At 41.0% G+C, this 24,377-nt stretch overlaps 2 protein-coding genes across 2 annotated transcripts; both read right to left on the bottom strand.

Annotated features, from left to right (window-relative positions):
• Window positions 1-637: 637 nt before the first annotated feature.
• tbl2 (transducin beta like 2) lies at window positions 638-5,141 on the bottom strand. Its single transcript, XM_032577324.1, has 7 exons — window positions 4,929-5,141; window positions 4,251-4,372; window positions 3,721-3,905; window positions 2,740-2,891; window positions 2,514-2,640; window positions 2,239-2,391; window positions 638-1,295 (listed from the first exon to the last, which is right to left on the bottom strand). The coding sequence occupies exons 1-7, from the start codon at window positions 5,053-5,055 to the stop codon at window positions 836-838; spliced, it is 1,326 nt and encodes a 441-aa protein (XP_032433215.1). The 5' UTR covers window positions 5,056-5,141; the 3' UTR covers window positions 638-835.
• Window positions 5,142-8,969: 3,828 nt separating this feature from the next.
• pom121 (POM121 transmembrane nucleoporin) lies at window positions 8,970-24,038 on the bottom strand. The gene is made up of 13 exons (XM_032576545.1): window positions 23,435-24,038; window positions 22,013-22,219; window positions 21,761-21,910; window positions 20,542-20,622; window positions 19,382-19,553; window positions 17,907-17,995; window positions 17,747-17,826; window positions 16,273-16,391; window positions 15,223-15,322; window positions 14,889-15,143; window positions 11,961-13,421; window positions 11,121-11,219; window positions 8,970-10,716 (listed from the first exon to the last, which is right to left on the bottom strand). Exons 1-13 carry the CDS (start codon window positions 24,010-24,012, stop codon window positions 10,616-10,618), a joined length of 3,492 nt encoding a protein of 1,163 aa, XP_032432436.1. The 5' UTR covers window positions 24,013-24,038; the 3' UTR covers window positions 8,970-10,615.
• Between the last annotated feature and the right edge of the window lie 339 nt (window positions 24,039-24,377).

The raw sequence follows: 24,377 nt of genomic DNA, 5'->3' as shown, positions 1-24,377 counted from the left end.
CCACTTCCACTTCCCGTGGGGTGTGCATCATATACACGCCATCATATGTAGCTTGTGCGGCGCACAGGTGGGGTAAGACGTAATCTTTGTACATCGGCATATTAGGGCCACTGCAGATAGAAAACAAAGGAATAGTAAATTTCTGCCAACAAAACTCATAAATTTTGAATTTAAGTTGTCTAGAAAAAACAAGGAAATTTCAGAATTTTTTTATTATTAATCTCAGAAATTTTCAGTAAAAAACCTAAGACATTTCTGAGTTTGAAAAGCTTAAAATACTCAACTAACCCCCGCGACCCGACCCCGGATAAGTGGAAGAAAATGCATGGATGGATGGAAAATGCTCAACCTTGAACCTGGAATTTCCATGTTTTATCTAGAAAATTTTTGAGGCTTTTGTTGGAAATGTACTTTCTATACAATGGCCCTAACACGCCATTGTAAATCATTGTATTTATTTATGCAGTTCTAGTGCATAAATATCATAAATCACTTATGATTTAAGCATAAATAAATCATAAGTAATTTATTTATGCATAAATAAATGCATATGATTTATGCATAAATTGTCATGACTGAACTGTAGGAATCCAAGGAGCGTGTTGGTGAAAAAAAATAAATCCAAATTTTCCAAAAATTAAATCTTCAAAAATTTTATTAATCGATGCCATTTTTGTCATTATTTTAATGCTCACCAAGAAATTATTAACACAGTACTATGTTTGAACACATTGCCTTTAATCCTTCCATAAAAACATAATTTTATTAAAACCGCATGCAGATTTGAATATTTTCGTGACAGAAAAAGAACTTCTGTGGCTCTTTGTGCATTGCTTCACTCGTCAGGAGCAGCTAACGCAGCGTCCAGAGCGCTCTGAGCCTCTCCGATCTGCTGTTGGAGTCTCTGCTTCATGGCCTCATTCTGAGCCTTCTTCAGCATGTCTTGCATGTCCCTGATGGCCGCCCGGTAACCCGGCGCATTGTGAAACACGCGGATGGCCTTGTCTCCACTACATGCCAGGAAGCGGCTGTTGATATCAAATCTGAGGTCGGTGATCCCCTGGCTGTGGACGGCGCGCAGTTCCTCTTCCAGCTTCCCGGTGTTTGCGTCGAACATTGCCACGTTGCAGCCATCGCTGATGGCGACCACCCGGCCATCCGGAGAGAAGGCCACCCTGCTGCCATCTGAGGAGGAGCAGGACACTGTCCTGAGGAGGTACGGGTCTTGTTGCTTCTTGTACTCCACATCTGTGTTCCACAGCTTCCACGTTCCGTCTTTAGACACAGTCACCATTCTGATCAGAAAAAGAAAAACAAAGTTGGTGGCTAAACCTTTTAGACACCTTTTCTTATTTATGCTGAACAGGTTAGGATAAGTTTATGGGCTATAAAAAAAACGTGTTCATTACATTTCTTTTTTTCACAAAATATCTTTTAGATAAGAATTAAGTTTGTTCAATTCTGCCCATTTTGAGCTCCTTTGAAATGAGCTGCTTTACAGCTTCTTGTCACCAAGTTCAAATATGCTGCTAGTGGTCACTCTCCTCAACTCAATGTTTACATTCACACGTGAAAATGGCTGCAAACAGATGCGCATTTACCATGCATCTTTGAAAAGCAGAAGTGGAGCCTCCTGCACAACCAACATGAATGCAGCAAGTGGTTTCCTGATGGTAAGTCAACATCAAAACAATTTGTCTTTTCCAGAAGCCATTGTACAACGCAATGAGTGACAAAACCAGATGACCAAAATTGTTGGAGTTCAGTTTGGGTTGCTAGATGAGGAGCAGAGCCGGCTAATTTGTGAAGTCACATTCTGAAGGTTTTTGAAACGGCTCACTTTCCAGACATCAAAAACATTATTGCCAAAACTAGTTGGGTGTTTGTTAAGCGCTTGAGCTGTTTTTAGAAGCAGTTGAGACCTAAATAGAAGTACAAAAACATGTGAATTTTGCATAATGCATTCCCTTTGAGGGATTTCTGAAACATGCATGGAAGAATTAAAGCAACACTCTAGGTATGTTTTTAATGAGGGGTGAACTTTATAACATATTATGTTAGCGCCTCCCATGATTGCAGCCTTAATCATAACACTTCCCCCTTAAAGTAACTTACTATCAATATATTGATACAGAAAGAAAAATTATGATAAAAAAAAAAGAAAATGTGTTTTTTATAAATGCTGCATTATTTATCTTATCCAACAGTCCAAACATCCGAATTACAAACACTTATTACCTGTGAGAGTCATTGGAAAAATCAAATGCATGAACTCCTGCAGAGTGGCCCTTCAAGTCGAATGCTCTGGCTACCTCTCTGAACTCTCCTCCTTTTCCAAAGCAAACTTCCCAAACTTTCACGTCTGGAGTGAAGCCGCAGGATGCTATAAACCTGAAGACGAGGGCAGGGAGAAGATGGAATCACCAAGTTTTGGTTCTCCATAGTGAGCACCAGAATTCTAACCAAGTGCTGCAGTAAATGTTTCAAGTCTTTGTTGTTGTGTTGAGCCTGACCTGCCGCAGGGGGAGACTGCTGCATAAGAATTGGTCATCTGATTGGTGTTGATGGAGGCCAGGAGCTCTCCCTTCAGGTCCCAGATCAGGATGGTGGTGTCTGTTGAGGAGCTCATGATGAATTTACCTGCAGAGAAGAAACAATTAGGAAGCCTCATATTTGTGGAAAAGTCTCCATATTCAGTTCTCTCCATCACAAAATAGTACAATGTGATGTGTTCCTTACCTGTCTCTGCAATTCCGATGTTAACTATCGGGGCCTTGTGTTTCTGGGGGAAATCCTCTGAGGCGGCCTTGAAGCTGAAGGTTCCGTCATCCTTCTTGATCATCTTGAAGATACGAATAGCATCTCCATTGGCGAGCCAGGTGATGAAAGCCCTGCAGGATAAAACAGGGTGTCAGTGAAGAATTCAAACATGTTTGAATGATGATAGAAAAAAAAGGAGTACATTTTTGGCAAAAAACTTAGAAATCTTTAGATTAATTTCAGAAATTTTCTAGCAAAAACAAGGAAATTTCTAAGCTACAAGAGTTCAAAGCTTTTATTTTTTTTAAGGATTTGGTAGCTCTAGTGGCCTTTATTTGAGAGTGGTTAGACAGGAAAATGGGTAATGAGAGAGGGGGAAGACATGTAGCAAAGGTCATTAGGTCAGGACTCAGCCATGTACAGAGACTAAGGTCACTGTACATGGGTTGTGCTTTACCCCTGTGCCACCGCAGCACCTCAAAAGTCGAAAATCTGCTAGAACAAAACTGAGACATTTTTATATTAATCTCAGAAAGGTTTTAAGAAAATGCTCTCACAATCCTCTGGTTGTGAGAGCATTTCTATTTGTTTTTACTTTTTTGGTTGTTTTTTTATTTTGGATATTTAAAATATCTTCCGGTCCCAGCATGAAGTGTTCTTTACAAAATTAAAGTTTATTGCTCTTTGAGAGGAACTTACATTATTATGCAATGATCAATGTATTACTTGGAAATAGTCTAAAAAAACCAAAAACAATATTATTATTTATCACTGTAATTACTGGGACAATTTATCATCCAGTAAATTGTGTTATCATAACAGGCAAATGCCGTACTATGTTTAAAAACAGACTTTACAGCTCTAGGTAAAAGTGAGCTGTCATTTTCAGTGTGTTTTTTCCACAAGTTGTTCCAGTATTTAAAGGTTAGAGGCAGGAATGTCCTGGAAAAAGAAGCAGACCTGGAGTCTGGGCTGAAGCGAACCAGCGTGGCATGATCCAGCTCCACGTTAGCTCTCAGACACTTGTGTTCCCGCTCGAGGAAGTCCTTGGTGCTCCAGATCCGGATGGCGCGGTCATCGGCACAGGACGCCAGGTATTTCCCATTACTGCTGAAATCCAGGCTTGTCACATTCCCGCTATGGCCCTGGGGAGCACAAGACACAAAAATTAAACGCATGCATAGTATGTTACATTTAGGGCTGAAATAATTAATCTGATTAGTTGGGTATGGAGATTTGCACGGTTGATATTCAGATCCTCCGGTTGTGAGAGCAGAGGATGGGCCCGCTCTCATGCTGCCCCCCACAAGATATCGCCCGCTGGTGAAGTCATTAACTTATCGGATGGAATTTGGACTGCAAATTACACAATTTTGCATAAATGGCTTAAGTGAAAACTACCAACGTAACCTTCTTTTTGTTAAGGTCTAAAAAAAATAACAATAAAGAACACCTGTGGTTAGTGTTTGAGGTTTATCCGGATGGTTTACCTTCAGTGAAGCTGCCAGCAGAGGATGGCTGAAGTTGTGCTGTGCTGGTTTGTCTTTGCGGCTCCTCTGCTTGTCTTGCTTCTGCTTCTTAGAGGTTGGGCCCTTAGCAGCACTGGCTTCAGCTAGAGCACAAGAAGTTGTGCAACGAGACATTTTTAATGGCTGCTATGACTAATTTATTTCAGTTTATGAATAATTTGTTTGTGAATTTGTTGTTCTAAACTCAGATTTCCAAACAAATCACTGCAAATTACTTAGTCAGTCAAATCACAACGAATTACGTTTGAGTTTATCATATTTAAACAAGAGTTTTATTGCACATTCTTTCCTATTACATAAACACAGGTTTTGAACGAACGTTTGAATGAACGTTCACTACCAGTCATTCTGAACTTTTTCATGAATGAAAAAAGAGCTGTCACGCAGCAGAAAGCTGTGATCTCATTGGTCCGTTAATAAAACATTTCACTATTGGCTAGAAGCAGGTGACAGAAAGTTAGTTTATTTCTTTTTGATACATTTATAAGAATTATGGATTAGTATTTAGTACAGAATCCCAAAGTTTTACATAGTGAACGAATATAAGAATGAATGGGTGCTCATTCAGCGGACTCATACAGAGCTTTCAGTCAGTCAGCACTGTCGATTCTGGCTACATGAGCTCCGCGGTTCTCTCACCTGAACTCTCCGCAGCCTGCTCGGTTTCCTCCTTCATCTCTTCTTTTCTGCTTCCCACCGCTAAAGCGACCAGAATAACTAAAGCACCTAATAATAAAGTCAGGGCAACTAATGCTGCTACCTCCATATTGAAATATTCCTGCCACGTAATTTTTTTTACAACGCTAACAGTTAGCCCATCATCATAGGACAAGACGCATGCGCTACATTGTCATATTTGAGTGTTACATTCAAGGGTTAGGGTCAACTCGTAAACACAAGTACTACAATGAGAAAATGTTTTATTTTTATCACATCAGCTTCGAATGATTTCAGATACTGACGCTGCAATGAAGAATATTTTAAACTTTTTTTTTTTGCTGTGTTTCCATGTTAATTAAATAGATTAGGAAAACTCTCAGCAAATGGCTTTCTAAATAAGGAATAACTTTTAAAATATATTTTAATAACATTCAGTCATAATATACAGAAATTCTGCGCAATAGTTCCAATTTGACTCACTCGACGTAATTTCTTGTTGCAGATTTTGACTTGCATGTCTAAAATGGCCATTTCTGATCTTTCGTAAATGCATCATAAACACCCATGGCAATCTACAGTGCCACCTAAAGGACAGGAATGTAACTGTAAAAACAGTTTTTCCACTAGCAGTGCGATATTGACACAATTTCTGCTAAAATAAGCTAAAAACCAGTAAGTAAAATTACATATTCCTAAGAAAAAGTTTTCCTATTTATTGGATGGTTTAACACTGAAACATATTAATCAACTGTTATAGTTACAGTGTTATATTTACAAACTTCTGTTTTCCACACAATTTCAACATACTAATTTAATGAACAGGAAAAAACATTGACAGAAATGTAAGTACTTATCACTGATATTTGCTCTTTCTAAAACATGTTTTAGAAACACATTTCTAAAACATATTTCAAAAGTGTTTTGGTTCACATTTTAATAGAAAATGTCACTGAACCTATAATAACTCCATCCACCCATCCATCCATCCATCTTCTTCTGCTTATCCGGGGTCGGGTCGCGGGGGTAGCAGCTTCAGAAGGGAGGCTGTGATGGACCGAGTTAAAAACAGGAGAACTCACAGGACATATTAGAAAAATAGGGTTTTTTATTTTAACCCAAAGATTATAAATCACAAAAGATAAACTGAGCTCATAAAAGAGGTCAAAGAAACAAAACTGAACTCAGGCAAAAATGTAAACAAACTGGCTGCACAAACAAACATAACTAACCTAACAAAGAAATGACACACAGGGGTTATATACTGGCTGATCAGACAAAGTAAGACACAATAGGGGTAACTAAACAGAATACAATTACACATAACACAAAACAAATAACAGTACAGCTAAGTGTGGCTAAACTAAAGACCTAAATATGAAAATCAAAAATAGTAAACTTTAAATACTAATTTAATTAAATACAAAACTTATCTAAACAAAGAAACTACAAATTCCCCCTGCCAGCAGGAACTAGTGGTGGAGTCCAATCAGCATTTAAGCCTGCTGAGCCCTGGCCCCCATCCTTTGCTGTTTGGCTCAGCTCTCTCTTCACCACGACGGACCGGTACAGTGCCCGCTTGACGGCAGACGCTGCGCCAATCCGCCTGTCGATCTCCCGCTCCCTTCTTCCCCCATTCGTGAACAAGATCCCGAGATACTTGAACTCCTCCACTTGGGGCAGGACATCCCCCCTGACCCGGAGAAGGCACTCTACCCTTTTCCGGCTCAAGACCATGGCCTCGGATTTGGAGGAATTGATTCTCATCCCGGCCGCTTCACACTCAGCTGCAAACCGCTCCAGCGAGAGCTGCAGATCACGACCTGATGAAGCCAACAGGACCACATCGTCCGCAAAAAGCAGAGATGGGATCCTAAGGCCACCAAAACGGATCCCCTCAACACCTTGGCTGCGCCTAGAAATTCTGTCCATAAAAATAATGAACAGAATCGGTGACAAAGGGCAGCCCTGGCGGAGTCCAACTCTCACCGGAAACAAGCCCCACTTACTGCCAGCAATGCGGACCAGACTCCGACACCAGTCATACAGGGACCTGACAGCCTGTATCAAACGGCCCGGTACCCCATACTCCCGGAGAACCCCCCACAGGGCTCCCTGAGGGACACGGTCGAACGCCTTCTCCAAGTCCACAAAACACATGTAGACCGGTTGGGCAAACTCCCATGCACCCTCCAGGACCCTGCCGAGGGTGTAGAGCTGGTCCAGTGTTCCACGACCAGGACGAAAACCACACTGCTCTTCCTGAATCCGAGGTTCGACTATCCGACGGACCCTCCTCTCCAGGACCCCTGAATAGACCTTGCCAGGGAGGATTAAGAGTGTGACCCCTCTATAATTGGAGCACATCCTCCGGTCCCCCTTTTTGAACAGGGGGACCACCACCCCAGTCTGCCAATCCAGGGGAACTGCCCCCGATGTCCATGCTATATTGCAGAGTCGCGTCAGCCAACACAACCCTACAACATCCAGAGCCTTAAGGAACTCCGGGCGGATCTCATCCACCCCCAGAGCCTTGCCACCGAGGAGCTTCTTAACCACCTCAGCAACCTCGTCCCCAGAGATTGGAGAGCCCAACCCAGAGTCCCCAGACTCAACTTCCTCAATGGAAGGCATGTTGGTGGGATTGAGGAGGTCTTCAAAGTACTCTGCCCACCGGCCCACAACGTCCCGAGTAAAGGTCAGCAGCACACCATCCCCACTATAAACAGTGTTGGTGCTGCACTGCTTCCCCCCCCCCCGAGACGCTGGATGGTGGACCAAAATCGCCTCGAAGCCGTACGGAAGTCTTTCTCCATGGCCTCTCCAAACTCCTCCCACGCCCGAGCTTTTGCCTCAGCAACCACCCGAGCCGCATGCCGCTTCGCCCGCCGGTACCCATCAGCTGCTTCCGGGGTCCCACAGGCCAAAAAGGCCTGATAGGACTCCTTCTTCAGCCTGACGGCATCCCTCACCAAAGGTGTCCACCAACGGGTTCGAGGGTTATCGCCGCGACAGGCACCGACAACCTTGAGGCCACAGCTCCGATCGGCCGCCTCGATAATGGAGGCACAGAACATGGTCCACTCAGACTCCATGTCCCCCACCTCCCCCGGGACGTGTTCGAAGTTTTGCCGGCTCCTTCCCCACCAGAGAGGTGACATTCCACGTCCCAAGAGCCAGCTTCTGAGGATTGGACCGCCAGGGTCCCTTCCCACGTCCGCCACCCATTACACAATGCACTCGACCCCTTTGGCCCCTCTCACGGGTGGTGGGCCCATGGGAGGGGGGGCCCCATGTTTCCTCTTCGGGCTAAGCCCGGCCAGGCTCCATGGGAAAAGCCCGGCCACCAGACGCTCGCGTCGTGCCCCCCCTCCAGGCCTGGCTCCAGAGTGGGGCCCAGGTGACCCGCGTCCGGGCGGTGACTCTACCAGGGGCATGAAGCCCCAGACAGCATAGCTCCTAGGATCATTGGGGCACTCAAACCCCTCCACCATGATAAGGTGGCAGCCCAAGGAGGCCCTATAATTATATTTTTTAAAAACCTGTTAAAAACCTGTTGAATTAAACATTAATTGTGTAATAAAAAAAACTATACTAGAAATAAGGCCACCTTCTTATTTTTTCAACCTTGAATGGTGTGGCATAGAAAATTCAAGTTAGCAAGGAGGAAGGTATGGCTGGAATTACAAATACTGCTTTCAAGAGACTATTTTTGTCTTGCAGGAGGCTCTGTTTAGGTTAACAGGATAATGCCAAAAAAATAAGAATTAAAAAGCTATAAGTTGAACTGAACTATCACAAATTTAAGATTTTTTGGGAATGGTGTACACATACATTTATTTCTTGCTTTAGTTCAGTTTAGTTTAGGCATTCTGATTTTTGTGCAATATTTATTTAGACAATGCAAGAAATATTTCTATAACAAACTGTTGCTAGGCCTGAATAGTCATAAAATTAGCTATTTTTTGGGAACTAATACAGTTAAATAATTTGCGAAGATGTTTTTTTCTAAGAAAACACCCACACCGATTCTGGAGCACACTTAAATCAAGACGGTTAACTTGTTTCAAAACAAGAAATTTCCTAGAAATTCTGAGGTAGGAAAAGATTCATTTAGGAACACTGCAGTCAACTTGTGTAAAAGTCTTAATACTAGGTCTGCGAAATCATTCTCAAGATTTCTTGGATCACTCTTTGGAACATAGGACATCTTGGTTGTCATTTTATACTTTTTATGCTAGATAATAGCTAAAAAGTGGATTTTTACCACTGAATACCAGGCTTAATTATTTACACATCCCAGCATTGTTTTATACACATTTAAATAATAAAAACAAAAACTGCAAGAAAAAATTACTTAAAGGTTATTTTACCCACCTAATCTCAGAAAAAAAGCACTCAATGTTTTATGTGTACAATTTTGAACATTCACATCTCAAACTGTGATTTTATTCATTCAGGAAAAAACCTCATCAAATACTAACTCAGTTGCTGTTCAGGTGTCACGAGAGAGCAATCATTACGAAGCAACAAACCATTTTGATGAAGCAACCAACATTAAAATAATGACAAAAATTCCAGAAACCATGTCGCAAAATATTAAAAACAAAACTCCTTGTATCCAAGAGTCCAGATTCAGCCCGTGTTTGAAAATACGTGGTTTTAGGTTAATATTGTGTAAACCACTGTAACAATGACATTTCTGAAATTAGGGTAATGTGGTGTGCAGATATTTCAAACCATTTGCACAGATCAGTAGCTAAAATTAAAATCCAATCTACGGATAAACAAAACATTTCAGTGCCTGTGGTTAAAAAGAGGTAGTCTGGCACAAACACACACTCACACGTACAAACACACATATCTCAGCATTTAAAGGTGAACTGGAGATCATATATTCTTTTCACAGACATGAAGTTGAGCAGTTGGCTTTGGTTTGTCTGCACAGGTCAGAAGTAGTCATCCCAATCACAAACTGACCTGCTACTTTCATCAGTGTTGGCAAATGCTTCATATAAACAAAAAAAAGATAAGGATTTAAGGAAAAAAGGCCATCCATGGGAGGACTCTGGGAATGCTTGCAATATTGATATGCATGAGCATCTGCAAAAAATTACATTGAGACATAAACCGAGTTGCCCTTTAAGTGCAGAAACATCATTCATCCATTTACAAGGTCAGAGAGCCAATTAAAAAAATAATTTAAATGCAATTACATGTTCACTCTTGCACCTCATCTGAAGCAGCTGAGCACTTCTCCTGTTTAGACTCATTGTACTGAAACATTCGGTAACATACAAACCAGAGATTGAGTAAAAAAATAAACGTCTCAGCTTTCTCCTCCGGACAAAATCGGCAGGAGCGTCCATGTACTGAAAGAGGACGAGAAACTTTGGATGTACTTTTTTGTTCAGAATCCAACAACTCGACTGTCTGTTCTTTCTTCAAGTATAGCACGTTGTTGTGGATGATTCCCTCCTGCTGTGACATTCACTAACTCCTCTGCTAACTCAGCGCTCCGGGCCAGCACACGCTGCTGTTGGACTGGAAGGAAACAAGGGAGAGGAGGGCGGCAGCCTGATTGGAGGATGTTGGAGCTAAAGCCATGAAGGCGTATTAGTCAGGCTTGCCATGGTCCTCTAGAAATGGTGTCGGACACGTTCAACGGGTTACTTCTTCCTGTTATGCAGCCTTCGTGCCTGCAACCTCTGACGTGCACCGGACGGCTTCGATCCGGCTCCAATAGAGAAGGTGGGGGTTGCAGGAGACCCTGTGAAGTACAGAAAAATAAAACTTCTTTACATTCGGTTTAGACTTCTAGCAAATATTTGGCTTTTCAAACTCAGAAACTTCCACGATTTTTTCTCAAACAAATTTCTGAGATTAATCTTAAAATGTCACAGTTTTTTTTTTTTTTTAACAAGTGGAGGTAAGAAATGTCCTTTTCCTTAAAAGGAAATAGAATTTTTTCATGAGATGTAGAGAAATTCCCGAATCAAGTGGGAGAGAACAAGACTTTCTGCAGAACACCCGAAGGTTAAAACGATGTGATTTGTACAAATGTACCTCAATAAAACATAGACAAGAATTGGAATTAACAAAAATTAGAAGCAGCACTTTCAGGCTTTCAACTATAGGAGACCAGTCTGGAAATGGCTTATCACTATAACCTACCGAAAGGACCAGCGTTAAAGCCTTGGACTGGAGTTGCTGGACTTCCAAAGGGAATCGGACCTGGAGTGGCACCCTGGCCAAATGACAGGGTTGATGTCCCTGAAGAGAGAACCGCACAAAACATTATGATTTAAATGAAAGATTTACAGATATTCTGAAAATCAAGTTATCTTCAGAGCCCATTTATCTACTAACATATCATTTACTAATTTGAAAACTTAAGCAACTGAAGTCGGTTTTTCTCACCATGTGACTCGCAAGCTTTTAAACACAGATTACGAAATTTCAATGCCTATAGGACGTATTACACGTAATTCAACAGGTTTTATCACTTCTCTTACCACAAATTATTGCTAATGAAACACCCACATTCCTTTCCTGTTTTTTGCAAAGTTTTCCTCTCCATCTTTTCTTTTTTTTATCAGTTATGAGGCACCGTGACGGAATCTTAAACTACTGCTGTGAAAGTTACTCAACAGTTTGTTGCTAGGTAACCAAAGAGCAAGTGAAACAGTTGATGGCATCAACTTGAGCAGCTAAAGCCTTTAATCTGCCTACATATCCCAGAATGCTGTGTTGTTCTACTCTGGATCAGAGCCGAGTTTTCAGATGCATCATCTATTGATATTGATCACATGTCAATCACAATACATTTTGTTACTGATTAACAATACAATTATTGTAACTTTTAAAAATCTCTTCCATCATCCTGCTATGAGGCTACAGATGAAAGTTAGCCTCTTTGGCATATTTATATGATGTTTTCATGTTGATTAATATGCATTGCCCTCTTATAAATAAATAAAATTTTAAAAAATCTAATTTCAATAAAAACCTCACCAAAAGCTGGCTTGTCTGCAGCAGCACCTGCTCCAAAGTTGAAGCTTCCCATCTGCGGTGCTGTATTACTGGAAACTGGTGTTCCGAACTGGGGGCACGACATACTGGCTCCGAAGTTGAATCCACCAGTCGTAGGCTGAGCTGATCCAGAGGCTGCTGGCTGGGCGGCGCCGCTACTGCTTCCAAATGGGAACGTAGAGGTGGAGGAGCTCTGAGTCTGCGTTGATCCGCCGAAGCTTGGTGTGACTGAAGGGGCTGCATTGGCGCCAAATGCAAAACCAGTGGAGCCGGTGCCAAACACTGGTTTAGCTGGAGTCCCAAAGGTGGGAGCTGATGTAGCAGCGGCAGGAGCGGGCGCTGCGAACGTGAATGGAGCCGGTGCTGTGGCGGTGCCAGCAGTTGTGGATGATGCGGCACCACTCCCAAAGGTGAAGGGCTTCGGGGGAGCCGACGAAGAGCTGAAGGCCGGTTGGGCTGTTGGTGCTTCAAATGTTGGCTTTCCAAAAGTGAATGTGGGCTGTGTGGGCTGGGTAGTGGCGGTAGCAGCAGTAGTGGCCACAGTTGCAGTGGGAGCAGCGGTGGAAACCGTGTTGGCAAGACCAAATCCCCCAAACGAAGCAGTAGTGGTGCTCTGGCTAGATGAGGGTTGACCGAAGGAAAACACTTTGGGAGCTTGGGGATCCGGCTGCGCGGCTCCAAAGCTGAAGTTGCTTGTTTTGGAGATCGCAGGAGCAGATGCAGCAGTTGTTGCTGCAGCAGTGGTGGCTGCAGCTCCAAACTGGAACATGCTCCCTGTGCTCAGAGGCTGCCCTGAAGCAGAGCTGCAGCTGCTGGTTGTGGGCGGTGAGGACCAGTTCCCAAAGAGGGATTTAACCTCCGGCAGGGTTGCAGGCTGAGTCGTCGTAGTGATGCCAGCTGAAGCATTGTTAAAGCCAGAGAACGAACTGGAACTGCTGGTTGTCACGCCAAACACGGATAATGTAGTGGCAGAGAGGGTGGAGGCTGTGGAGGTGGCAGAGATGGAGGGGGGCTGCGGAAAGATGGGCTTGAAGTTCTGGGGCTGGGGTTTGGTTTCTGACGAGGATGCAGGTGAGGAAGTGGTTGTGGCGGCTGCGAAGATAGGCTTGAACACGGCAGTCAGGAGAGGATTGGTCGTGCTGATGGGCTGAGAGCTGCTGGTTGGAGCTAGAGGTGGAGCAGCGGTGGTGGAGACTGAAGGAACAGAGGAGCTGCTGATCAGAGCAGGCAGTCCAAACAGGGTCGGTCCGGTTATAGGTGCAGCAGGAATGCTGGTGGTTGCCTTGGAAACCTGAGCCAGCACCTGGGTGAAGGCAGAGGGTTGGCCCACAGTAGCAGCAGAGGAGGGAGACTGGGACTGAGAGGCAGGTGGGGCGGTAGGGATTGGGGTGGAGGTCTTCAGGGTAAAGGTGGTGGCAGGTGGAGCTGTGGCTGATGCAGACACTAGAGACACGGAAGAGAACAGCAGGTTCAAAAATGCATTAAATTACAGCGGAAGCGATTGTGATTAATTGATTATTGAAATATTTGTCAATTAATTTAGTAATAAGTTAATTTAATAATTGTTAACTGGCAAACACAGAGCCGAAATTATACAAAAAATAATCAAAATATTTCTTTAAAATGCTACTTTTTGTCTGTAAAAATATGTTCTACTCAGAACAACTCAAGTGGGAGTTTTAACTTCAACTGGTTCAAATTCTGTAACAAAAAAATATATATATATTTTTAAAGCACCTTTGCTGCTTCAAGAGCAGAAGAGTCAAGCATCACATGCTGATGTTAGAAGAAATGTTTAGCTTTGCTACAAAATGATCAAGCATACACTCAAGGTGTTTTTACACTGGCAAGTCACACACTAACCGGTTAATATGTGGTTCGGTTCTACCATAAGTAGAGAGGACATAAAAGCAGCAACTGCGGTCTACTCTCCGCTGATGTTTACAGTGACACTCAGTAACGGAGAACCTTGAGGTTCTGGTTCTAACAGGCCAAAATGAAACCAGTTATTTGATTTTGTCTTATAGAAATTCATTGCTGGCCCAAACATAATGGTAAAGACTCAAATCGGCTGATTATGTCACTACACATATAACAACATTCTGGCACTTTACTTTTTTTAAATGTGCAACCTTTTGGATTTAGGTAATGCAGTCAAAAGATGTAAACCAGTAGTCACACATAAACTTTATTATTATTAAATTTTAATACAAATAAAAAAAATAAAATTCACATCACAAGTTTTGATGATGGAGCTGCAAAACCGCAGCTCCATCAGAAAGTTGACCACAGCTGCACCGTTTCTCTCTTCTTATTATTGTCCGTATTTCAGAGACAAGCTGGTAGCAGCACTGCTAATTCAGTCATTCTGCTGCAAAAGTTACAACACGTGTTCCTGGCGTTGCTCCTTAATCTCATAATAAACTTCTCCGTACTAAACAGCTCTCTGAAAGCAGACAGCACGACCGCAGTCCACAGGTAAACTCTAAATGTTGTTTGCAGTTTTCAGGGACATAAATCACGAGCCAATCAATGAATGTGGACAGCTGTCAATGAAATCTTTTCTGTGCCGTACCCTGCTGTGTGCTGCTAGGATTATCCCTGAAGTAGGACTGAGCCACGCCAGATTTGATAATGGAAAACAAATCTGTCCGAGGCGGACTGAGAAGAGTCTAGTTTAAAGGCGCCTTAAAGGAAACCTTTTATTGCATGTTAGGCAATTAAATATTTTATTTAAAAAATAATTTAATTATTTGTTTATTTGCATATTTTTATGTATTTTTAATATTGTATAAGAAGGCTACAGTGGTTAAATGAAAAATTTGCTGAATGTGCAAATAATTTTATCTGATTAATTGAGTAATTGTCAGAATAATCAATAGATGAATGGATTAGTAACATAATCGTTACCTGTGGTGGTGTTGGCAGCAGACGTGGAGCTGGTGGGGACACTGATCTTCACTTTGAGGGCCTCCAGAAGAGTGCTGGGGCCTGCAGGAGCTGCTGCACTGCTGCTGCCACCAGGAATCGGGTCCAGGTTAATGACTGGAACGACAGAGGTGGATGTGGGCAGAGGAGCTGCCAGGAGGTTGCTCATGGCCATGGGTGCAGCAGGTTGAGTTGAAGTGGAGGCTTCTGGAGGCATGGACTTCTCTGGTTCTGAGGCTAAAAGTCAACATTTAACAATAAGATGAAAGAGAAAAGAGATAAAAATTCCCCAACAAATTCCTTTAGAGTTGCTCACCAGGAGTCTCCAGGACTTTCTGGATCTTACTGATGGCTGCCTTTTTCTCTTCGTCCAGATCTCTTGCTGTGATGGTGTAGCCCAGCTCAGGGGGTGGAGGCTGAAACCAAACGGGCATTTAGACTGAAATCTATGTTCCCAAAAATTAGAACCAAAAGGTCCAGACACGCCATAAAACTCCCAGAAAACTGCGCACAAGTCTGGGGTCATTAAAATGTTTTTATTTTTTTCAGAATTTGCTAAAGAGCTTTTCAGAGTTTTTGAAGGTTTACTAAGGCTTTCCTTTTACTAACTTTTATTCAGTCCATCACCTACCGAGCTGCCGAGAGTTTTAGGCTCTTTTCCCGTTTTTTTTTTTTTTTTTTATAGAACTGCATTTAATTTCTGCAACAAAAATCAACATCCCATATAACTGTAGCAATCAATTTTTTTGAAAACATTTTCTGTTTTTCTTTATATCAAAACCTACAAATAGGAATGAAAAAATACAACAGATTTTCTGCAGTAGAAATTTAATTAATCAAAAATTATAAAATGTATTTTTTCAAAATGTCACGTAATATTTGTGGCATCTCTGCACAGTAAATTTGTTATACATAAACTAAGTAGCATTTTCTATTCACACAATCAAATGTCAGGATTTACAGCATCAACAAGTCACCAGTTATGTGATGGTGTGAAATGCTGTTGAGTTGGATGTGAAGTTATGATTTGGGGCTCAGGGTTCCAACACTTTTCTGAACTCATATTTCATTAGTTTTTCCTTTTCAGGCCACTCAAACAAAATAGACAAATAATTATTATTTATGATAGTAATTATTTGTGCTAAACATATTTCTTCAGGGATCAGACTTTTAATTTGGTCAAAACGACATAAGAGATAAATTCAACTTTTAGAAAGAGAAAAAAAAAATATCATATTTGCCTTTTTAATAGTTTCGACTCAGTAAAAACTTAAAAGCAATCCCATCTTTTTCCAGACTGTAGGAATCTCTGATGCAAATTAAATGCATCGTTTAGGGTAAAGTCTTTACATTCTGAACTCCTTACCAGAGATATTTGATCATCCCGGTTGCTGGACACCAGCTGGATCTTTCTTTTTCTTTTTCCGCCACTTCCAGTTGAGTCTCTTGTTGTGACAGGAACTTTGGGGACTGGACTTTGTTTTGCTACAAGATAATCAAAGCTGGATAATTAAAACAAAGTTCCTACATTTTTCTCATAGTAAAATTCAAGCACTTTTCAAGATAAAATTTCAAACTTTTCCATCACCACATTTTGGAGTTAAAAGCATTACAAAATAACTAAAGAAGCAAGTTTCAATTCACTATTATATAAAAACATGTACTGCATATAACATCTTGTAATAGCATTGAACGAACGTAAGATGGGGGTGAAGGGCAGGAAATAGACCAGGGGACAGCCGAACTTAGGTCCAGGGCGAAAGACGACCGGTATACCAGGGGACAAAAGTAAGAACGGGGGGCAGCAATACGGGATATTTACGGCACCTTCGTTCACCACACTCAGAAACTCATCTACCAGCCATATACTGCCACAATGACTTTCGCCAAACGTTTGTTCAGACCGGGATGATATGAAATTTATTGTACGGTTCGTCCGTAAAGCTACACTAACACTGTAAGCATTAACTACTCAGCCGCCCGCCGTGTTCAGTCTATCTGCTCACCTGTATAAATACTCCTGCAGCTCTTCCCGCCATTCGCTTTCAACCATCGGCGGAGGAAGGCTGCCGTACTTCAGGCATTGCGCCAGTCATTTTAAGGATACTTATTGGTCCCCCAAAAATGATGAAAACCTGGACATTATCATTAATCAATAAAATCCCCGAACTTGAAAACTTGGACATTATGCCGCTAACACTTAGCCTTTGTCAACAGCTCAGAGGCGGAAGTCAGAGCTACGCGTAACGCAAGTAATGTTCTGGCCGGAACACGGTGCACTAAATAATAAAACATAAATTAACAAAGCTTCGAGGCAGGTAAAATTTCCTTGAAGAATTTTAATAATCGAGGTACTCGAATCATTCGAGGAATCGTTTCAGCCCTAATCTAGTGAAATATAAAACTAAACCATAAAATATGTGTTGAAATGTCTCTCACACATACCCGATGCACCTGACTGATAAGAGAACACAGAACCAATTTAACAAAAAAAGTCTTGCAATTTAAATGACTTTGTTCAACTTATAAATTTGTGTGAAATAGTTATTTGTATCTTTTATATAGGTGTATAGAAATATCAGAATAGAGCTGGAAGGAAGGAAGTCTCGACCCGACTCCAGATGTGTGTGTGTGTGTGTGTGTGAGAGAGAGAGAGATACAGGAAAGAAGGAAGGAAAGGAGGGAGGGAGGGAAGGAGGCAGGAAGGAAGGAAAGAAAGAAGGAAGGAATGAAGGAAGGAAGGGAGGGAGGGAAAGAAGAAAGAAAGCATTTGCCATTTCAATTTTAAAATTTTAAAAGTTCTTGAGAATAAAGGAAGACTGAAGGTAGATCAGACTTACAAGTATCGGGTGTTTTCTCTGACATTGTGTGATCTGACCTCACAGAAGATGCTGAGCTGGGAGACTGGATGTCTTCCTCTCTGTTTATGAAACAACATGTTTAAGACTCAACATTTAGATATCAGTGTGAATGACTGTTGGCAACCAGAGAGCAACAGACCTGGCTCTTTTAGAGGCTCCTTCTGGAGTCTGAGAGCGAGATGATTCGAGGCTGGACAGAGGAGAGCTGGGAGCTGACGGCTTCTTCCACTGCAGAGGAGAACGGGGATGTGAAAACTGAAGAATGCTTTAATGTCAGGGTTTCCTCTACATGGAATGGATCATGGCGCACCGTCACAGCAAAATAAAAGGCACCACACCTTCAGAATTAAGTTTTGTTTTTAAATATATGTTATTTTTAAAGCATGTGAGATGTATACAAATATAGCATATGCTGCACACTTGTACTAACCACAATCAAAGTTTGAAATGAATTTAAATATTATGAAACATTAAAATTTTGTTTATTTTGAAAACCCAAACAGAGCAGGCTCCTGCCTGTCTGGCTGTGAAGCTGGCTACTGTGCACCATTCTTCTCTTAGGAGTGCAGAAAAACTACAGACAGTCTGAAGTAGAAGGAGAGAAAAGGTGAAAGAAATGTACCTGAATGTATTTTTAGTTCAAGTCTGTGAAAACAACCCTAATGCGAATGTATGATGCATTTGAACAACAGTAAAGTTGTTAATTAATATAGTTTAGGGATGCTCTGATGAGATTTTTTTGCATGCATTAGCTGTTAATTTTCACTTTAGCAGTAGCTTGCTATACTACTACGTGATCTGGAAAAATGGAACCATAAAAAAAATTTAAAATCACCCAATTTAGACAAAAAACGTGCAAAAAACATGCAGGCACAATGCAGCAACTAGTCAGTCAAAAAGACAACTGTAAAACCTGCCATCATTAATACAATATTTAACAGTAAGGCTTTCAACACCCTAAATTATACATAAAGTCAAATAAATCTCACAACACTGCCTATATCAAATCATGTCAAGTAAAAAAAACAACAAAACATTCATTCCAAGTCAAATGCAGGTTGCATTAAAATAAACAATCCTAAGTTACTAAATCAAAACTGCCTGACAGTATGGCTAGTTCTGGTTGGTTGTTTCTGACCGGGCGGGTAATTCTGCAGAACACTGGGAGGAGGCAGAGGAGATCGATTTTTTTCACAGATTATCTCTCATGTCAGGACAGTGAAACTAGGCCTGTCACCATAACAAATTTTGATTAATTGTCCCAGAAATTATTGTAATAAACAATAATATTGTCATTTTGAGACCATTGTTAACTAATTGCATAAAAATTGCATAACAATGCAAGTACACCTACTTAGAGTACATTAAAATATTTTCAGAAGAAGGGATCCAAGGAAGATGCTGAGATAACATTAAATGGAGATGCTCAATGTTTGCCATAGAAATGACAGTGATCTGTACCAGGACATGTGTAATATTTAAATATTTCTAACTTTCCTTGTGTCATATTAGTTATTGAAACAAATCTACACTCACCCAAGAAAGCCCAACCCCACGGTTTAAAAACAATTGTAGAGAAAACCCTGTGTCTCTACTATGATGACAGTGCTGTACCTGGCTGAGGCCAATTGAGGAGCTGTAGGAGCTTTGGATGGCGTTTCTCCTGGTGCCGGGGGTTCCTCTGGCAGCATGAGCCCCAGTACCAGAGCTGATGGAGGAGGTGCGGGACCTCTTCATGGTGGTCTCGTCTATCGCCAAGGTCATGCCTCTTTTTAGGCTTCCTGGTCTGGGAGAAGAAGAAGAAGAAAAAACAATGACACAAACACTTAGCCTCACATTAACAGGGGTTTCTGAAAAAACATGGAACCTGCAAAAACCAGAGTGAGGAAAGAAGATGGATGAGAAACGCTCAGATAAATGGATTGCTGAGTGATAAACAGATGGATGGATGGATGGAGTGGTAGGTGAGACTTTTATACAATAGAATGGGGAATAAATAACGGTATTTTCCAAACTATGTTTCCTTTTTCCATATTTATCAAAATCCAGAAAACATTTAAAGATGACCTCAAAAACTTCCTTGAAAGGGCTAGGATAGGTCTGTGGACTATGCAAAACATGTTCATTGCATTTTTTACACAAAATCATTCTTAGATAATGAGATTTTAGTCTGCTCAGTTCTGCCCATTTTGAACAGAAATGGGCAGAACTTTCAGAATGAGCTGTTCTAGGGCCTCTTGTCACTTTAAATCCAAATAAGCTGCTGCTGGCCACACCGTCCAACTCAACTTTTTCGTTTACACTTGCACTTGAAAAGGCTGGAAATATGCAATTATACAATCCTACATCTTTGAAAAGCAGAAGTGGAGTCTCTTGCACAACCAACAAGAATGCAGCAAGAGATTTCTGAATGACAACCAAAAGTAAAACACTTGTGCGTTCTAGCAGTCATTGTACAGCACACATAGCAGCAAAACCACCTAACCAAAAGTTTTGAAGTTTCACTTGGGTTACTAAGTGATGGGCTGAGCTAGGCTGGGGTTACTAGGCAATGACTCAGTGTGACTCAACAATTGGGAGAATTTTGAAGTTGCTTGTTTTCTAGACACCAAAAAACATCAACTTATTGCCAAAAGATGTCTGGGTTTTTTAAGTGCTTGGACTGTTTTTAAAAGCAGTTGAAACTCAAATGGAAGTACAAAAACGGTCCCCTTTGAATCAAATTCCAGACTACGCAGAGTCTGTCTGACTTTGGAGACTCTTGACTGACTCACTTGGGGACCAGCTGGGATGGCGTTCCGTTGGGCAGCAGAGGCTCAAAAGCAGAGTGAGAACTTCCATCGCTGTCATTACGCCTGAGGAGGGGAATCAGAACTGATTAGTGAAAATGTAGGGTGTAGGGATGTGTAATGATCTTAGCCACTTGCTCTGTATTACTGCCAGTCAATTACGTCATCAACAAGAATAACAGCGATTAGCCAGTAGACTACAGATCTCTATCGTAGGTCAAATTTCTACTGTTTCTACTGTACAACGTTTATACCGTGCATTCCTAGTAGAGTGGAGTTTTAATTAATAATCAATAAGAGTTCAGCAATGTAATGCAACTCTATACATGATTAAAGTGAAAAAGTTTTGTTTGCTAAAAATCTAAAAAGGTTTTCTTTTCTCTGATAATTCATTGTCCATAAGTAGATTCCAGGTCATACTGTGCGTATAAAAAGTATTCAACTCCTTAGTGCTTTGACCAATCATGATCATTATAATTTGGCTTTTTTGCCCCCCAAAAAAAGATTAAACAAACCTTTTAATATCAGAGAAAATTAATGACAAAATCGCAATTAAATAGAACTATGCAACATGAGTGCATAAATATTGTAGGGCTGATCTGGTGAATACCTTTTTGATGACCCAATTAATAATTGGATAGCAAAAGGTGCCTTATATGTGATTTTCTTTAAGAATTCGAACCAGGTGAAGAATTTTTTCATCTTAAATTCAAAAGTCAAAAGAGTTTTGACTCAATTACTGCTCAGAAAATGCAATGTTTCAGAGTCTGTATACTCTGTATATATAGTTAATTATTCAATTACTAAATTAGTTGATGATTACTTCAATAATCGATTCATCCTTTTAGCTGAGTCTTCACATAGAGTGGAATGGAGACCTATCCACACAGACCTGAAGAGAGTGAATATTTTTGCAATAATTTAATTCATGTTATATATTTTTATTTAATTGTCATTATTTTATGGAACTTGGTTTTCACCTTGCAATTTTTCTACAAAAAATTTGATTTTGTTGGTCATAATTACTTTGTTAAAGCAATAAAAGGGTAAAATATACAATGGAATGAATATTTTTACAGATTTGATTGCTCCTACAACAAAACTACATTCCTCATATTTTAGAAATAAGAATGAAATACTTTCTAAATCTAAAGGTCTTTCAAGAAAAATAGATGTTATGTTAACTTGATCCAGTCATATTTACCTTCTTTTGCTCCTCTGCTCTGTTGTGAAGTTCCTATCCTCGTCCTCCATTTCCCTCTTGCGGCTCTCCTTCAACACCCTCAGGACACTCTCTCTGGAGCAGGGGTCAGCAGGGGCCCGGGTGAGCCCAGCACAGCTTTGATGGTTCACACTAGAATCCAGACCAGACATGCAACTAAACTTCAGGAGACTTGTTTTGAGTTTTCAGTTCAATAACCATTAAGATTAAGACAGTTACGAAACAATATGAGACCTGGGGTTCCTGTGGTCAGGTCTTGCGATCTTCACGGTGACAGGGCTGAGGGCAGACGGGGAATTACGAGGACTGAGGATGTTCTTCTTTCTGAAGCCATCCCACTTGACGGGAGGCAGAACTCCCACTGAGGACACACCGAGCTGCTGCAGGGGGTAGTGACGCTGAGGGGTGATGGTGAACCTCCCCGGGGCACCCAGCGTCTCACTGCAAGGAACATAGTGAGGTAAATGTCACTTCCATCAAGTAGAAATGTACAGCAAAAGTTTAGTATAGCAACAGTTTCTCTTTGATAACAACAAGTGTGACCAGAATAATAACAAGAAAAATATTGTCTAAAGAAGCCTGTCAGCTGTTCATTCAGGTTGCCATAGAAAACACGATTATATGAATAAATGAGATAATTTACAACAGTACAGTAAATAACTTCTTTATGTCATGTCATTTTATTTTTGCTCTCATAAGTTGGAGACGGCTGCTACTCACTTTAACTTTATCTCGTAGAAAATATAAAAATGTCTTGTCATGCAAAAAATTTACATCAAAGACAAACCTAATGAGCTATGATGTCTTGTAAAGGATATGAAGATAAAAACGACACAAAATCTCTGATTGGTTCATCTCAAATAATATATTCTATACAGACTACCTATGTCAAACTATTTACTATCAAATTGCTGGAATAACCTGGTCATTCAGTATGTTAAGCTGACTTCATAACGCTGCTGAACGTTATGACCAACTGCAGCAACCTCAGATCATAGCGATGTCTCTACAGGCATCACTTCATCAGATCACGACCTTCTTAAATCACTCCAGATAAGGATTCACAACCTTTTCGCAACTCAGAGCTACTTCACGAGTACTGAGTAATATGAAGGGCTAACAGTTTGATAGACATAGTTTACTTTTAATTATACCACTTAATTATTGATTTATCTATTTTTGGAACAGCTTGGGAGCAACATTTGAAGAAATGAGAGGCAGCTTGTGACTAACTTCTTAACAAAAACAAAAAAGGAGGGTTTGGAAGTTCAAAAAAAATTTCTTAGAAAAATGGTTTGTCTTCTCGTTTCTGCTTTTGACTTTTACTATGCAACACATTAGAATGGTAAAAGGCTTATATCCATCGAGTTTGAGTAGTTTCATGAGAAAGTAAATTAAAAAGTTGTATTTTTGCCTAACCCTAGTTAGCAACAAAAGTTCGCAATTTGATTAATATTTCAAAAAGGTTTTTACTGCCACGTTTTAAAAGCGTTTTTGTTACGTTTCTGCACATGCGAGCCTTATCTGTGTGCTATAATCCAATATAAGTGAAAGTGAGCAAATTTAAACCCGCCAATAAACTTTCATCTCGAGGATGAATGGGTTAGAAATTCTAAAGGAGGAGGTAGACACGTCTTTATATTCTTGTTTAATTACCCAGTGAATGAAAGTCTTCTGTTCGGGGTATAGACAGCATGGTTGGATCTGGCCAGCCTTTCCCGCAGCTGCTCTCGGGGGTTTCTCCCGACTCTTGGCCTCCCAGAGTCGGCGGTTGGACTTTCGGGTTTCCCGATATAACTCCCCATGAGAAAATCCCGGGGGCTGAAAAGAAATGAGTCGCTTGACAAGGCTTCTCTTCGATAAATCCCGGTTTCACTAGGTCTTTGTCTGAAGTGTCCCTCTGTTTCTCTGTGCTCAGCTTTGTAGCTGCTGATGCTCCTTTTCGGTTTTCCCCGTGCAGCCAGCGACACGCCGGTCGTCTCCAAGCCCGGCAACCAGCCCCGGAACACGGCTGGGATGTGTAGCCCACCCCGAGGATTCGGGCCTAACCTGGCGGGTAGATGTTCTCCACTGCGATAGTAAAAGGCAAAACAGCAGACTGATAGAATTAAAGTTCCGTAAATAATGATAGGTATATAATAAAATACTAGCAAAACTAAGCATAAAACAGAGAAAAGCGCTAAATGTTTCTCTCTAGGTGACATGGCGGTAGCGCGCCGCCCGACGACTCTCATATCTCTTCATGCTGCTTTGGGAAGTTTCGGTGCGCCAGCGCCCTCTACCGAGCAAAGCCAGGAATCACAGACATGAATGAAAGCACTTTAAACCTTTTGAAGAATGTCTTTTTTACAACTGTTAAATAGTTTAATCCATATATATATATATATATATATATATATATAAACTTGTTTAATTCTGTGATCTATTTTAATATTAGTTAAGTGAGGGTCAAAGTCTGTTTATGCCCAAATACTTCAATTTTAATTTTATGAACCCACAGGCCCCATCTCCAAAATTTTGCTGTCACTGTGTGCATTTGTAAAATGTAATCTGCATTCATGTTACTTTTGGTGTAATGCTGTTGTCCTCTGAGTGGCCT

Source organism: Xiphophorus hellerii, chromosome 11 (genome assembly GCF_003331165.1).
Source record: "Xiphophorus hellerii strain 12219 chromosome 11, Xiphophorus_hellerii-4.1, whole genome shotgun sequence".
Taxonomy (NCBI): domain Eukaryota; kingdom Metazoa; phylum Chordata; class Actinopteri; order Cyprinodontiformes; family Poeciliidae; genus Xiphophorus; species Xiphophorus hellerii.
Note: the sequence above shows the minus strand (reverse complement) of the source record. Positions and strands in the feature narration are given on the sequence as shown.